Genomic DNA, 18,638 nt, shown 5'->3' with positions numbered 1-18,638 from the left:
TATGGGTATCAATGTAATGTCTCTGTAAGAATCGACCTCTACATCCTATCGATTCCCTATTTGGGTATCAATGTGATAACTCTGTAAGCAACGATCTCTTCATCCTATCGATTCCATATATGGGTTTCAATGTGATGTCTCTGTAAGAATCGACCCCTTCATCCTATCGATTCCCTATATGGGTATCAATGTGATGTCTCTGTAAGAATCGACCCCTTCATCCTATCGATTCCATATATGGGTATCAATGTGATGTCTCTGTAAGAAACGATCTCTTCATCCTATCGATTCCATATATTGGTATCAATGTGATGTCTCTGTAAGAAACGATCTCTTTATCCTATCGATTCCATATATGGGTATCAATGTGATGTATCTGTAAGAATCGACCTCTTCATCCTATCATTTCCCTATATTGGTATCAATGTGATGTCTCTGTAAGTATCGACCTCTTCATCCTATCGATTCGGGTATCAATGTGATGTCTCTGTAAGAATCGACCTCTTCATCCTATCGATTCCCTATATGGGTATCAATGTGATGTATCTGTAAGAATCGACCTCTTCATCCTATCGATTCCCTATATTGGTATCAATGTGATGTCTCTGTAAGAATCGATCTCTTCATCTTATCGATTCCCTATATGGGTATCAATGTGATGTCTCTGTAAGAATCGACCTCTTCATCCTATCGATTCCCTATATGGGTATCAATGTGATGTCTCTGTAAGAATCGTTCTCTTCATCCTATCGATTCCCTATATGGGTATCAATGTGTTGTCTCTGTAAGAATCGTCCTCTTCATCCTATCGATTCCTTTTTGGCTATCAATGTGATGTCTCTGTAAGAATTAACTTCTTCATTTTATCGATTTCCTATATGGGTATCAATGTGATGTCTCTGTAAGAATCGTCCTCTTCATCCTATCGATTCCCTATATGAGTATCAATATGAAGTCTGATGTCGACAAACAAACGACCACAACAGTAACCACAATGATCACGGTAAAGGAGGATTTATAACACGTAATTCTATATTTATGTATTTTGATTTGTCCATATATATATATATGTGTATTTTAACATGGTATTTTTCATATCAGACCCATTATTAGCCCTAGGTCATGATTTTATACTGTGCAACTTTGTACTTTTTTTACTTTTGAACTTTTATATCTGGGCGGCACTGGTAAGTCTTGTTTGGACGAGCGCGTTTCTGACGTATTGAACTTTAAACCTGATGCCTTTTGTTAACTATTATTTATGTGTTTCTTTGTCTAATATGTTCTCCTATTTATTTGTATTGTAGTCCTGTGATATTATGTTGTCATTTTAATGTTATATTTAACATTGCCATTAAAGTGCAAGGTTTGGCATCCCACAAAACCAGGTTCAACCACCATTGTTTTCTTTAAGAATGTCCTGTACCAAGTCAGGAATATGGTCATTGTTATATCATAGTTCGTTTCTGTGTGTGTTACATTTGAACATTGTGTTTCCGTTGTGTCGTTTATTTTCACTTATATTTGAGTGTGATTTCGCATTACTATGATTTTATCTAATGCTTAGTCCGTTTTTGTGTGTGTTACATTTTAATGGTGTGTCGTTGTTCTCCTCTTATATTTAATGTGTTTCCCTCAGTTTTGGTTTGTTACCCCGATTTAGTTGTTTTTGTCTATAGGTGTACGAGTTTTGAACAGCGGTAAACTACTGTTGCCTTTATTTCTACAAATATATGATAAATAATAGTACAATGCAGAGGCTTATTTACATAAAGTTATGTGTTGTAATAAATACTTGTTGCTTTATTCGTATATATCATTGTTTCCTATTGCAGCTAAATACAACAAATTCGTCTCATGCATGTTATAATAGAAAATTCTTCAGGTAAAATCACTCTTGAATTAGACATTTTAAAATAGAATATTGGTTACAGGATAAATATGAAAGAAAAAACAACGTAATATCTACTCTGGAGAAGTTAAGTGTTCCATTTGTGTAAGAATACTTATTTGAAAAGTATCAAACTAAAGGCGTCTGATCATCATGGTTGTCTTCCGACCAATATTTTTCCCCCAGAAATTCTCTCTTTGGTCATCGTTTAACCATGTATTGGAACCTTTTATGTACCACCATGGTCCGTTGGATATTGCATAATTATTACCACTGTTGTCGCGATCTATTGCTGAGAATTTACCAGAAGATTGTCGTTGTAAAGCGTCACCTTATATAAAGAAAAACGATTATACATTATTTTGTTACATGTCGAACAAAAGTTATTGCTTTACTTGACGTTAAGGTAGATTAATGGTATACCGCCATGTTGGATTGTACAATCACAGTACAAAATCGGGCTAGTTATTTGACTAAATCTGCAAATTTGGAGACAGATTTGCAATTTAATGGTTATACTGTTCAATTTATATAAAGAAAACTATTTTGGTTTTTAAAATCAGTGTTTTCAAATGAGCTATTCAAGGGAAGATAGCTCTTTCAGTACAAAATTTATAAATTTTTTTAATTTTTACTTGTAGCAAGAAAACAAGTTCGGTGACACTATGTTTTCTTTTTATTTTCTTAAAACATATTATGAAACCTATCTTCTCATGTTATTAAAATTTGCCGTTACAAAATATCAGAAATTGTTATAAAATTAAGGAATGTATCTCCCTCATGCAAAGCTCTGATTCCTTTCGCGAATTTGGCTTTACTTTTTGGACCTTTTAGAATAAAGCTCTTCATCTTTTATATAAACTTTGGATTTCAAATATTTTGGCCACGAGCATCACTGAAGAGACATGTTTTGTTGAAATGCGCATCTGGTGCAAGAAAATTGGTACCGTTAATTTTATTCTCAAAATATATTTCAAAATTCTATCTCATAGAACTTTTTGTATGCACACTAATGTGTTTTTTCATGAAAAACTAACCAAATTTAGTAAATTTTCAACGACTCAGAGCTTGGAAAATAGCGCGGTGACCTATACATGCTATACTTTTTATTACATTGTTGAAAAAGCATAGAAAAATCTTTATTTTGGCAAATAATAAGATAATTCTGTAGCAAAAAAATATATACTTATGATCTACCTTAAGTGTGAAATATTTCGTGCATATTCAAAACGATATAAGAAAAAAACAACAGAAGATAAGTTCAGCAAGGTAGGTACGCCTAAATGAAGGGACATAACCTTGAAGAATAACCTATAGAAGAAGAACCAAGTGAACAACAATAACCTACATAACAATACCATGACCGAAGAGGCATACAATTGTCCGAAAACATACACAGGTATATAAAGATTAAGCTACAAGAACCCTACTAAAATTAGGAATGTAATCAGGAAAGGTATATAACTAAGTACCACCGATGGAATCGTCATGTTACAAATAGCACAGCCTCCAACCTGGTCCCCTATGGATTTTACTAACCCTCTATGGATACGTAGGGGATCAGTAGCGAACCATATTACTTATAGTATCCATCTGTTAAGCCTTTTTCAACTGATGTCTATAGTTTGTTCTTCTGTTGAACTGTAACACCACTATCCCAGGTAAGGGGAACGGTTTGGATCCCTCTAGCATGTTTGACCCGCTACATTCTATATGTATGTACCTGTCCCAAGTTTGGAGCATGTAGTTATTGGGTTGTCGTGTGTTGATGTGTTACATATTTGTTTTTCGTTTATTGTTTTAACATAAATTAGTCTGTTAGTTCTCTCGTTTGAATTATTTTACATTAGTCATTTTGGGGCCTTCTATAGCTGACTATGTGGTATGGACTTTGCTCATTGTTGAAGACCGTATGGTGACCTATAGTTGTAAATTTCTATTCCATTTTGTCTCTTGTGGAGAGTTGTATCATTGTCAATCATACCACATCTGTTTTCATATTCCGTTCGAGGGCCCTGGTGAAATGTTTTTACACAAACATGGGAAATTTACAATGACAAAATTTAAGTCATATCTTTGGAGTAGTTAGGTAGTTTTGATACATATAAAAAAAATCACAAAAATAATGAAATCTTAGGAAAATTCAAAACGGAACGTCTCTAACCAAATACAAAATCAAACGAAAACAATCATCAGACGAATGGACAAATGTCATATTCCTGACTTGGTCTAATCATTTTCAAATGTAGAAAATGGTGAACGAAACCTGGGTTTATGGAGCTTAACCTCTCCCATGTACGACAGTCGCATGAATGTCTATTAGAATACAAAATACGAACCTGCTGTTCCACTGTAACCATTGACTGTAAGCTGGTACTTGGATGCAGCATCACCTAGTTTAAAAACCTTGTATACAGCATAGATGTCTTGGCCATTTGGTGTTTTCATTTTCACTCGCAGTTCACAGTTTCCGGAATTTGTAAGAAAATGAATATATTTATTACCTATAATGTAGATATATGTAACAAATCAGCAGTTAATTATTATTCTACCCAATACTGCAATAACAATTCACAATATAATACCGATAACCTATTAGAGGAAGCATTCGGATTTCCCTTCTTTTTTTCAGATCCGCACTTTGAGGAAATAAATTGAATTCAAGAGCCCCGTTTCAAAGACATGAGAATTTCGAACCCCTTTAAAACAAAACTCTTATACGTTCAGGTATTTCACCAAACTCCGTACAGTTATCGTTTCCGTTCCGCAACTTTTTTCCCTTTACTCCATCAGTGTAGAGTATTATTCGGACTCGTAATCGGATCGGATCTGGAACTGCCGAGGAGTTTGATATTTCACGTCCATTTTTTGATGGTGATATCAAATTACACACACAAACATGTCGGCATTCACCTCAAAAGCTAACAAAACCTTTCAACAGACTTATTAAGGAGGAAAATAGTTACGATACTGTTGTCAGTAGGGACTCTGTTGGAACGTCACGTTAAAAAACTATATCTGCCACAATGCATTTTTTTTGCATTTGCAACGTTTTTGTAACTGCAAAATAAACAACTTTTCCCTCACTGTAAAAAATAAATAAAAATAGCTTGAGAAACTACAGTATCTGCGCTTTTCAATTCAGTAATAATCTTATATTTCAACGTGTATATTAGCTTGCAGTAAATCTTTGAACTACGATAAGAGTTGCCGTAAACGTCAGTTTTCAGCTATCGAGACAGACAAATGCTAACCCTTTCCGTTCCTCGCGCTATTTATAGAAAGGTAAACATGATATTGAAGATGAGTTTCATTTTTTAATTAACTGTCCATTGTATAATCAATGTAGAGAATCACTGTTTGCACAAGCTCATGAACACTGTCAAAATTTCAATAACTTGGACTGCAAATCAAAATTTTTATGGTTAATGACCACTGAAGATCAACATATACTGAAAAAGTTATGCATTTTTCTTATCCAGAGTTTTCAATTGAGATCCACAAATTCTGTTAATGGCTAAATCTTTTTAGTTTATCTATATATATATATATTTTAAATTCAAAAATTTAATTTAAGTGCACATTTCTTTATGTGTATGCATATTTCTTCTATTAATATGTAAATGCTTATAAACAAACTGCAGTAAAACTCTAAGGTGCTTATCATATTCCTGCAATTGTCAAAAAATATAATTATATACATAAATATCTAGTAATTGGTTGCTGTGTGTACATGGGAGAAAAATACCCTTATATCTAATCAGTTGGGGTTGCATATCATTTGTATGCAACTCAAAACACCATATCTGTTTAAAGGGAAATAATCCTTACAGAAATTGATTGATTGTCTCCCATATTACTTTCTATTCCATGTGCATGCAATAACTGTTCAGATTTCTATTGTCATGTATTTCATTTTATTATTTCATTGTTATAACAAATCATTGTAATCATTGTATGAAATTTAAAACCCGCTAGGGTCCATAATTGGATTAATAAAGTATTCTTATTCTTATTCTTATTCTTAAACAGACAACGAAAATTGACACACAAATGCAGAAATAAACCAGGAATCTGATTTTGTAAGTATCTCGAGTAAAATTGTAGAAGAAGGTAGGAAATTATTAATATTAACTACATTTTTTTCATGTTTTTGCCAAAAATAAGTGTTATTTCTAAAAATAACGGGGGGATCCATACTTTTCCAAAATCTAGAATATTTTCTCCGTAAAATCATGTTGAATATGTGTTGATCTGTTCTACATGAGCAAGGCGCGACCCTGGTAAAGATGGTATGTTTCGTCTAAGAAAAGGAGAACAAAAATAGCCGTGAAAGTTCACGACGTTACAAACCACATGAAATATTTTCTCATTGGAATACACCTTATCGCTATTTGTCCGCCATTACTGGACATCACACAGGGTCCCGTAAAATTTTGATGTCATAATTCAAAATATCTGACGCCACAATGGAAAAGTGATTGTTGTATGACGCCAATAGTTCAAGCGGAACAGATTCTCGGGTCAAGCGGAAATAGCGATAAGGTGTATTATAAAATCGGCGCTCCGTAGAAGTGTCTTCCTATTTTTACAACTTTGATATCGGTGATTTTTTTATTTATAACTGTGTTTCAGTTTCTTCACGAAGAAAACTATAGTATTATACTCTTCACACTGATAATCACTCGCTCGAAATCACTCGAGGATAACTATTAACGACAGTGTAGAATTTCTGTTGTTTTTTAATTCAGACATATGGGTTAATTCCCTTTCCAGGTAAAACTATTGAGGCACTATATGCGGGATAATAAATAAAAATAGCTTCATTCAGAGTCAGCAGGACAATTAAAGCTATAATATAGTTCCATATATTTGTTAACTGCCATAATATAGTTCCCAATGAACTGCATTATATAGTTAGATGACAGAACGCCGTAATGTTTATATTATTTGCAAGGCAAATTAGAGAAAAGAATATAATTATGTAAATTGTCAAATAACAAATATTAAGTAGTATATTTTTTAATGTTATTTTCTTGTTTGTAATTAATATGTACCGAAGGCCCTTTAATTATTAATAGATTATTTTTCTTTATTTGATTTGTAGTTCAAATATTGTAAAAATATTTATTATAAAAAGGAAGATGTGGTATGATTACCAATGAGACAACTCTCCCCACTAAGTTAAGAGACACAGAAATTAAAAACTATAGGTCACTGTATAGCCTTCAACAATGAGCAAAGCATGTACCGCGGCATAGAAAGCTACAAAGGGCATTGAAAAGACAATGTAATTAAACAAGAAAACTAACAACCTAACTTGATTTGTGTACATAATGAACAAATTCAAACATGTATGTCATAGACAAATGACAACTACTGAATAACAGTGAATTAATGAATTTAATTCAAAGAACATTTGTAAAGGATCAAATCAAAGAAATTGCACATATTTGAATTAAAAATATGCATGACACAAACTTTATTTCTCCTTTCAATAAGTTTAAATTACCTTGACTTCAATCATTCCATTAAAATTAAAACGCACTATAGAAAGTGAGGTGTCTTCTGACTGTGTTGGGTGTATAAATACGCAGTAACGACCAGTGGGGATGGAGACTTAATTATAATGCATAATATTGAAACTGATTTGCTTTCTGAATTTAAAAAAATCCTTGCAATGACTCATGACAGCCATGTTCTCTAACACACAAACCTCAGGCCAATTGACAACATAACATCAGCATGTAACCAACCACACATGGTTAAAGCCAGGCATATAAGCAAAACACTCATAATTCTACAAGGTACATGTACATAGGATTTTTAAATGTCGGAAATATTTTTAGTATTTAAACATTTTTATGAAAGTAGGTTAATTAAATACATGGTAATATTGACAAAGTTACATCATATCAGTTTGCAACTACAGAAAACTATACTGGAAATTGTTTTTAAATTTTGTATTCATCAGATCTAAACAGTATTTGATATACTTGTTTTGTATCCTCCTGAATATAATGAAATATTTGCCACTTGACATTAATCAACCAGTCTATATCTTTGATCCTCCTGAACATAATGAAATATTTGCAACTGGGATTAATTAATCAATCTATATCTTTGATCATCCTGAATATAATGATCTCAATGTTTTCTTTTCTTTTTTTTTAATATTATAAAATGAAAAAGAGTTTATATAGGTATAGAACAAATGGTTTTTATTTCTACTATTTTATACTTTCAGGCTGTGAAACAAGTGCAGAGCACTAAGATGGAACTAGCTGTTTGATGGTGTTTGATGAAGGATTTTTTTTATTCAGACTTAATTTAGAACATTTTGAAAAATTAATTTGTCTTGTCTTTGTACTTGTTATATAAAGCCAACGAAAAAAAAACCCAAAATAAACCATTGTATTCTTGATCTTTTATTATGATTTTATCTTTTCTTGGCTAACATGGCATTCACGATCTATAGATATAAGAAGATGTTGTATGAGTGCCAATGAGACAACCTTCCATCCAAGTCACAATTTGCAAAAAAGGAAAACCATTATAGATCTAAGTACTGTCTTTAACACAGAGCCGAAGTAGGCTGACACTGAACAGTAAGATTCAATCTCTTTAATGAATGTGACCTACAGAATTGTAATATTCGCTGGATTTGTTATAGCATGAGCAACACGATGGGTGCCACATGTGGAGCAGGATATACTTACTATTCCGGAGCACCTGAGACCCCCAATTTTTGATGGTGTTCGTGTTGCTTATTCTTTATTTTTTTATGTTGTGTCATGTGAACGATTGTTTGTCTGTTTATCTTTTTCATGTATAGCCATGCGTTGTCGGTTTATTTTCGATTAATGACTGACTGTTCCTCTGGTATTTTTCGCCCCTCTTCTTTAAAAGGCCCTAAAAATTACTAATATAAAACCATTTAAAATTGCATTTATATTAAATTCTTTCCTTTTGCACTGCTATAAGACCTGCTCCATTATGATGGGTTGGGGTTCAGAGGGGTCCAATTCCTAAATTCCGAGTTTACTTTTGTCCATCTCGATTTCCAGGGCCTTATTTGACAATATCTCATCTCAAAATCCCGATAAAATTATATGTTTATATATTTTTGGAAAATACATTGATTGATGAATGTGCACTGTTCAAAGCAACCAGTCTGGGTATCTGTTGAGCAGCTTCCCTGTATCATAAATAAGTTGTCCTGTTTGAGCTAAAAAAAAAAAAAGGTAAAAAATGTTCGTCGGTTACTTGATAGTGCATTGTACACGTTATTACTCTTCATAACTCTGCAACTTCTGTTGAACTAGTCTGTAGCCAGGATAGAATGTCAATAGATATAGGATGATGTGGTATGAGTGCCATTTTTTTTAGTCTATTTAGCTCTGTGTTATCGTTGATCACCGCAGTGACGAATCCAAGCGGAGGGTTCTGGGGTTTGGAACCCCCTCCTTTTTTGGACGATCAATGCATTTGAATGGGGACATAAAGTTGGAATCCTCACCCCCTCCCTTGTCCTAGTTTGGGAACCAATCTTTTTAAAAAGACTGGATCCGCCCTTACATGCATGGCGAACAGTAACTGACATTATTCTGTATATAACTTTGTGGAGTGCTTTGAAACAAGATTGTGTAACGCCAAAATCAAACACATTTTTGGGGATTAAAGTCAGAAGCTTTGGGAGGGTTACTTTTATTACAATACTAATACCCGATGAATGAAAACCCTGATTCACTAGACGTATATATATACACATAAATCCAGATTTCAATTACATTAAATCCAAAAATCCCTATGATGAGATACTTCGTTTCCGAAATCGGAAGTTAAAAAAAAGTGGTCCGACCCCCCCCCCCTCTTTTTTTCCCTCCCCCTTTTCTCCTTTATGTTCTCCAGTTTTAAATGCTTATTTGTTTTGTCATTTCCACCAAATGAGTTACAATCATAAACAAACTTTAAGTAATAAAATAAAAATTGTCCTGCTAAAAATGTTTAGTTTTAGTCAAATTAATTTTTTCCAGTTTTACAATCTCAATACTATTATCTCTGTTTATTTCCTTTTTTAATCATTTGAAAAAGCTGATAACGACAACATCAGCTTTAATAAACAGAAAAGAATACTTATAAAGACAATGTTTCTTAGTTATCAACATTTTTTCACTTTTCGTAGATGTATATTCAGTTGGCATTAAGGATGAAGAAATTTTGGCAGAATTTTTTTTTATTGTCATCAAGTTCCGACCGTGCTAGTGGTCAAAGGTCAAATAATTTTCTGAAACCATGTACGTTAAATTTCTTCTGCCATATGGTACATTCAAATAATACATTGATATTAATTACGAAATACTCCTATAAAAATCCCACAGAGTCCCTATTGTCAGGTCATTAAAGATTGCATATTTCGGCTTTAAATAAAGGCAACAGTAGTATATCACTGTTCAATATTCATAAATCGATAGAAAAAAAAAATCCGGGTTACAAACTTAACTGAGAGAAAACGTATCACTATCAAATATAAGAGAACTACGACACAACAGAGACACAACACTGAAACTTAACACACAGAGAAACGAACTGTAATGTCACAATGGCCATTTTCCTGACTTGGTACAGGGCATTTTATGAAAAAATGGTAGGTTTAACCTGGTTTTGTGGCATGCCAAACCTCCCGCTTTAGTGACAGTGTTAATTATAAGATTAAAATTACAACATTACACGACAGGGTTACAATAAATAAACAGATAAATGGGAGAAAATATAGGACAGAGAAACAAACGAATAATAGCCATCCAAAGGTAACAACAGTTTTACACACCAGACGCGCGCTACGTCCACACAAAACTATGTTTAGATGTAAAATGTTTTGGAAGACTACCAAGTTGAAATCGCCAAGGACCAAAAGTTCCGAAAAGTTGTGAGGCCAGGGTTATCCGCCTGGGACAAAACATCATTATTATCAAGAATAATACATAGTTTTGCAAGCAGTCCATTTGATAAAATGACTATATAATAGATAGACATGATTAACCTGAAGTGGTGACTAGCATTAGAATAAAATAAATAAATTACAAAATCACAGCCCTGTTTGTCATAGTCAATGCAACGCCCAAAGTGACGTCAATATAAATTTCTAAAACGTGTTCCGAAAATTAAGAGAATTTTGAAGAAATTCAAGATTAGATTTGTATGACTCATCTAACTTATATTAATAACAGTGAAAATTAAAATACTAATAAATATTTAATTGAAGTAGTAATTAGATAATTAATTGTATTATCTAGCTATGTGGTTGTTTCTTCTGATCAAACTGCAAACCAAATATATAGTGTAAATTTCGTTGATCCAGAATTAAATTCACCAAATGAACTGGATGAATTGTTATCCCCCAATACAACACACTTATACAACAGAAAAAATACGATTTACAAATACAAACGTTAAAATATTTTGAACAAAATCCGATGACAACAACAAACACAACATCAAAACCCAACAAATTCATGAATAAGTCACGTTAGGAAATAAAAAGATAACTTATATGGTCTTTGCATCGGAAATAAACTCATTTATTCTATAACCAAGTCGGGAGCCTCTGGCTTTTGTTAGTCTTGTATGATTTTGAATTTTTGTTTCTTTTATATATTTATGCGTTAAGTAGTTTAAATTCATATGTGGTAACAAAATATCTGCCTTTTAATTTTCCATTCCTACTTTAACAATAAAATTAACGGTACCAATTTTCTTGCATCAGATGCGCATTTTGACAATACATATCTCTTCAATGTTCATTGAAATCTCAAACCAACTAAGGACACTGAAAAGCAAGCAAGTTGTGAAACATGTTATGAAACAGTCGAAAGGGGCTAAAGGAATATGCTTCTTCTGGTCACACCTTCATTCAATTTCAGCTGTTATTCATACATACCTTTTATTGAAGAAGATAGTAAATTCACTTTAAATTACTTATACTTTACTTTATTAGTCCCCGAGGGTATCACCAGCCCAGTAGCCAGTACTTCGGTACTGGCATGAAAATACGGATTTTTTGTGTTATTAAATTTTCTGTAACAAAATATTAGAAATTATTATAAATTATCTCCCTCATGCAAAGCTCTGATTCCTTTCTAGAATTTGACTATACTTTTGGACCTTTTGGATTATAGCTCTTCATCCTTTATATAAGCTTTGGATTTCAGATATTTTGGCCACGAGCATCACTGAAGAGACATGTTTTATCGAAATGCGCATCTGGTGCAACAAAATTGGTACCGTTGATTTTATTACGGGGAAAAGGATGTTGAAAATTCTGATTTCAATCCTAAGAATATCACAGCGGAGCGAGACGCAAAAAAAGTGTTTTGTGATAAAAAGTTACCCCTTTTCATTCCCAAAAATGTTCAAGCCCCTCTCCCTCTTCCTTATTTTCCTTCCACACCCTTCGGGTAACATATAACCAGCTTCTAATTATGTAATCTTTTGCACTGACATAATCAGCGTTATCAAAGATGACTATTTTCACTAGAATTACACCAACCTCTTTAGCCAAAAAAAAAAGAAACAATTTTGTAATTCATCCATTCCTACGTACATCCGTCAGTTCTGTATCACTGATTTTAGATTTTGACCGATATTCTGCTGTTCACTGATCACGTTAATGTTCTGGTTTTATGTGTTTAGACATAGTTGTGGTCATTTCATTATTTTTATATTGAAACTTAGTGCACACACTCGTTGAAAATAATAATGTGATGACGTGACGGGGCATGTGATGTAATGACACAAATTCTCATTTTCTTTATCTGAAAGAACACGTTATCTACAGTTGAAACTCCTATAAAATGCACATCTGTATGTAACACCGATCGTTATAACAGTTGTAAACACGTACTTTTTAGAATGAAAGAGATCTTGCTTTACTGAAATAAATGAAAGAGGCATTATTCTAAAATAACAAAATAAGTTGGACCCGTTATAAGCTGATGAATTAATAGATTGAAAGAGGGATTGCTTGTTGTCAATTATCAATACATTAATCCGTACCTCTGACTTGCAAGTACAAAAAAAAAACAGTTTGAAGACAACATTCGAGCAGTCAAACACCAACAACAAAAATATTTAATCCAAATCAACACCAATTTTAAGATAAGAACTTACCAAGCCAATGTTCTCCGGTGACATCCCCGAAACCATTTTCATATTCATTCCAAGTTCTTTCAAAATTTACCTTGCGTTCTGAGCGTCTTTGGACTACCTTTAAAAATGTACAATGTATTAAAATATAGATAAACAAAAATGCTGAACTCCGAGGAATATTCTAAACGTAAGCCCCTAAGGAAATGACAAAATCAAAAGGTATAAACTGTCATATTCTTGTTTTCATTTTCGTATGAAAAAAAAGGATAATTAAACCTTGTTTTATAGCAAGATAGACCTCTAACTTAATTGTTTTTTTTTTAAAGTTTGTGTTTAACGTTGAATGACGAAAAACCAGTATAACTTTGTCTTATTATGTCATTTTGTTTACATGATTGTTTTTTTTTTTAATTTGAATGCTTTCCATAGTTTCAGTTTAGTTATATATTTTTTCAAATTTAAATCGATATACAGATAAACATAATCATTAATATAAAATTTTAAATTAGTCACTGAATTTAATAAAATAAGAAGTGCCAATTGATTTGATTTGGTGCGTGTTTCGACACTTTTTTCACTTCGGTTATTTTGTGAATAAAATATTTGAAAATCAAAAATTTAATACCCTCCAAATGTGTTTTTCCTTATTTTTATTAATATATTACTGTCTCACTGACGTATTCCCCACATTTTCATTGACAATAACTAACCGAATAAATAATATCCAAATTATGAGGATACATAATTAACTCGTTGAAATAGCTCAAACCTTTAATGCCTTAAAACTAGTAAAGAGAAAACAAGATTCTCAATGACAGATTCAGTGTTTGTCAAACTGCTATACATTCCGTACATTATGTGGTTTTGATCTCTTGAAATCTTTATACTAGGTGAAATTAAAAGCGTCCAATCTATATTATTCACAGTATATGATACGCTTCTTAAAACAGGAAATGTTAAGTATTTAACCAATAAACTTACGATCCATCCACCGCCATCCACGTCCATGTCACAATAGACTTGTTTACCATTAACATTATCTATATATATTGTATAAACACCACTCTTCGTATTACTTTCTTTTATGTCAGTACAGTCTCTTGGTAAAATGATATGTCTGTATTTCGCTGTTGGAAAAAATCAAGTTAATAAATTTAACTATAATTTCTTTTAGCATAAATGTACATTGAGGATGTACTTACCTGAAATTAAAGAAATCGAGAATTTAAAATTGATATTATAAGTTGGAGGAGCATTAGTTAAGGGAACAAAATAAGCTAAAAATATTGATAGATCACGGATCTCTTTTTCGAGATATTTAATTATTCAAATATGGCGGGAAAAGGCTGATTCGAACTTTGAACTTATATTTGCATCGGTATAATTTGGTTCTAAAATAAAAAGAAAAAATCATGAATCTGCAAATGTCCTTTTATGAGCTTTTAATAAAATTGAGAAAGGAAATGGGGAATGTGTCAAAACGACATCAACCCGACCATATAGCAGACAATAGCCGAAGGCCACCAATGGGTCTTCAATGTAGCGAGAATTTTCTGCACCCGTAGGCGTCCTCAACTGGCCCCTTAAAAATATGTATACTTGTACAGTTATAATAGACGTCATTCTAAACTCCGAATTATACACAAGAAACTAAAATTGAAAATCATACAAGACTTACAAAGGTAAGAGGCTCCTGACTTAGGACAGGCGCAAAATTGCGGCGGGGTTAAACATGTTTTTGAGACCTCAACCCCCCCTATACCTCTAGTCAATGTAGAAAAGTAAACGCATAACACGACGCACATTGAAATTTAGTTCAAGGGAAGATCGAGTCCAATGTCAGAAGATGTAACAAAAGAAAATACAAGTAAATAAAATGACAATAATACATAAATAACAACAGACTACTAGCAGTTAGCTGACATGCCAGCTTCAGACTTAAGTCTTTTATGAAAAGTTAAATGGTCGTTATAGGGTTAAATATTTCACATTGTATCGAATGGTAAACACAAAAGAGTTCGAACATTTGACACAAATTCACAAACCTCACCTAAGTACATCATTAAGTTCAAAAGCAAGGTATTTTGTGAAAAAAATAAAATGTCAAAAGGCAAAATAATTTATAAACTTCAAATAATTTCAAGGGAAGAACATTGATTAATTCTAAGGCATTTTAACAGTCCTAAAACTTAAAAATTGTCATTTTCTAGTAAAATATGCCTTTGTTTAATAAACCTTTAAATTGTTTGAATAATTTCTCTTTTTTTTTCATTATGAATCTCACGAAATTTGCAATTGATTTCACGATATCTTTATAGAGGTTCCAATTTATTTTGTCTATTCTAGCGTAAAATATTAGCAAAGAAACTGTACCTGAAAATGATTGAGAATAGTCTTTCTTCCATTCTTCTAAATTATCTATCAAATCTGTAACATTTTTCCTGAAATCACTGAACAGAGATTCTAAGCGAGATTGAAATCCATCAACCAAATGAGTTAAATCTTCCTCATATATATCTTTTGATTCCTGTAACCTTTCCTTGTAGGCGGTCAGCATTGTGTCTTTTAGTTCATCTTGGCTATGTTCAACAATGTCATTTACTTTACCAGTAAATGTCTTAGAAATCGCTGTATTTATATAATGCTTAAGTTGTTTGTTTAAAGCAGAAACATCGAGATCTGCCACTAACGGTGCTTTCAAGTTATTTGTAAATAAAGGCATTTCCACCATAGCGTCATCAGAATTATTTAATGGTATTGTCCGAACAAAATTAAGTGTCGATAAATATAAAAAGAAAATCAGCAATAACGAGAAAGCCTTTTCCATCATTTTCTGTTCGAATCAGAAAATACTTCTGTTGTAACGTTGCGATCATCTGTTATTGTTTTCTGCTGCAAAACTAGTTTCAAGTGAAGAGTTTTTGTGACGCACATTGTATTGGCTAATAACACTAGAATTTCAATGAAATGACATGATTCTTTACCTCTTTTCGCTTGTTGAGTGCGTATAGTATCCAGCATAAACGTGTTTGAAGATTTATTTTTGAAGCAATGATACACATTCTTTTAAGTTGTTTGATTAAACATCAAAAAGTTCAAAGCGATAGCAGAGTAATTAGGTAATTACTTAAATGTTTTTTTCATAACACATTTATATTCACAAAGTTAAATGATCATTAATTGTGTTGTTTTATGTATATTGGTTTTGTATAATGCTATACGTTTATACGACTGTTGTTAGCTTCATGCTTAATAGTTAATTTTTTCTGCATGTTCAGGGCGACCAAAAGTTGAGTTTGGCTTGATTATATATGCAGATCATTTGTTTTAATTTGATGAAAAGTACCACCGATTGAAATTTTGTAAATAAGATGCATTCCAAACAAATGCTGTTTTTTTTTCAAATCTTGAATTATGAAATTAAAAAAAAAAAGTTGATTAAAAAATCTTCAAATAATAGCTGCGTAAATTTAGAATGAACTGGAGTAAATAGGATATTCCAAATGGTTTAACAAAACTCCTTTTGTTTTTATCTTCTGCATCCCAAAACAAAAGGAGGCATGTATATCTAATGAATAGAATTATCAGAAAAGCCGAAAGTTATAGTAAATGTCATTAATTTTGACCCAATGTTTTTAAAGTAGCAAATGAAGATATATGTTTCATATTTGAATATGTCCTTTATGCCATAAAGAGGTGGAAGATGAATTTCATTGTATCATAATATCTTCAGAAATTAATAAAACTAGGATCAAAACGTTTGATGAAATGTCTAGTATTTTCCCCAGTTTTAATTCAATGAGTGAAGAAAACAAATTTGATTTTATATTTTCCTGCGAAGAATGTAATATTTTACTTATCATTGTTAACTACATAAGCGAAATGTATAATAAAAGAAACAATTATAATGTCAATATTTGAACTGTGTAATTGATGGCTCAAATTATAATGTTATATATAAGCATAATATTTTAATTGATAATTTTAAAGAGGAGGCATGCTGTCAAAAATAGTATTATGATTAATATTAATAATCTATATTTTTGTTTTTCTTTCAATGCTACATGTTTGTAGTGTTTAATGTCTATTGTTTTGTGATTTATATGCCTGTCTTTTTGTTTTGTATTTTAGTAACAATCCTATTGTTTGGATTTTAGACTAATAAAATTCTTATTCTTATTTTTATTCTTATTTGAAATAACTGGGTGGAATATAGTTTGTTTGCAAATGTCGGTGATAATTGTATGCAGTTATAATTTATGTAGTTAATGGCGGCAGTGTTTATATTTTTTGGGTAATGACAGACAGAAAGAGAGGAAAGTATAATTTTTGAAATTGAAATCATAAAACTCCCTTTGTGTAAAAATTATGCGTAGAGCTTGGATAACGAGCGCAAAATATGCCAGTAACTCATTTAAGGCCTTTGGTGAGGCAATAAGTGTATTAATAAATGTACTTATTTGATTTAACCTGCCATTCACACATTTAGTAGTAAAATAGTCATAATATTCGTCTATGCGCCGGCATGACCGACCACAACAATACTCGGAAACTGCATGACAGATCACTTGCGCATTAAGCTATTTCTCATTATAATTTTCTTACTACATTTAGACTGGCATAACAGTACTCTGACCATTTTTACACAGATATATGCGAACACATCTCTTCTGAGATAATTTCACAGAAAGTATTCTGTTTGTGTAGTTTTTTCAAACATAGGCACTTGACTAGTATTGACTGTATTTGTGTTTTTGACCGTTTAATACCGTATAGCGGGTTATTTTCGCGGGGTGCAAATTTTCGCTTATTTTCGCGGACAGAACTAAATCGCCAAAATAAATTGCGCCAAATTAAAGGTGTACATACAAAGGTATTAATAAAAGTTTTTAATCCGCCAAAATAATAACCGCCAAAATATTTCGTATACCTTGTTCAATGAAAATCGCGAAATTTTACACCCGCGAAAATAACCCGCTATACGGTACATTTATGGGACTAGTCGTAATTTTGAACAATGTTAGAGGTGTGTGTCCTTGTGAACACAATCTTTAGTCGTTATTACACCATCATTCTATTTAAAAATACTTTCCGGAGATATAGGACTCTATTTTGTTTTGTTTTGGACTATCCAACCTATATGGACCTTTTAGAAGCAACCTCACTGAGAAATTTGACAAAGATAAGATTGATTTTTATCAGATGAAGTTGACCTTTTTAAACAATCCTTTCGATTTAAACATGTACGAGAGCCATGGTAAATACTTTTTGCTCATTGTTGAAGACTACAATGACCTTTATGAACTTCTATGTCATGTGATCTCTGGCGAAGAGTCGTATCATTGGCAAACATACTACATCTTCTTATTTATATAAGATTGAACAATGAAATAAAAAAATTAAGTATTTTATTCTATTTTAGTTACCAATGTTCGGCAAATCAGGATCATTTTAAAACAGATATTTGGTATTGTTTATCGTACATGACCTGGAGTCGATTTGTCGTTAGTACACTGAATTGTTCATAACTTACGATCAATCTTAGTCTTAAGTTTCTTTTGTGAAATCGACTCCTGGTGGTTATATTCAATCGTTGACA

The 18,638-nt window shown here is 32.2% G+C and overlaps 1 protein-coding gene across 1 annotated transcript; it reads right to left on the bottom strand.

Moving 5' to 3' along the window:
- Positions 1-1,944: 1,944 nt before the first annotated feature.
- LOC134723817 (angiopoietin-4-like) lies at positions 1,945-15,975 on the bottom strand. Its single transcript, XM_063587365.1, has 5 exons — positions 15,413-15,975; positions 14,017-14,166; positions 13,061-13,153; positions 4,231-4,395; positions 1,945-2,222 (listed from the first exon to the last, which is right to left on the bottom strand). The coding sequence occupies exons 1-5, from the start codon at positions 15,867-15,869 to the stop codon at positions 2,026-2,028; spliced, it is 1,062 nt and encodes a 353-aa protein (XP_063443435.1). The 5' UTR covers positions 15,870-15,975; the 3' UTR covers positions 1,945-2,025.
- Positions 15,976-18,638: the final 2,663 nt, after the last annotated feature.

This window comes from Mytilus trossulus, chromosome 6 (assembly GCF_036588685.1).
Source record: "Mytilus trossulus isolate FHL-02 chromosome 6, PNRI_Mtr1.1.1.hap1, whole genome shotgun sequence".
Lineage (NCBI taxonomy): Eukaryota > Metazoa > Mollusca > Bivalvia > Mytilida > Mytilidae > Mytilus > Mytilus trossulus.
This window is presented reverse-complemented; position numbering and strand designations above follow the sequence as displayed.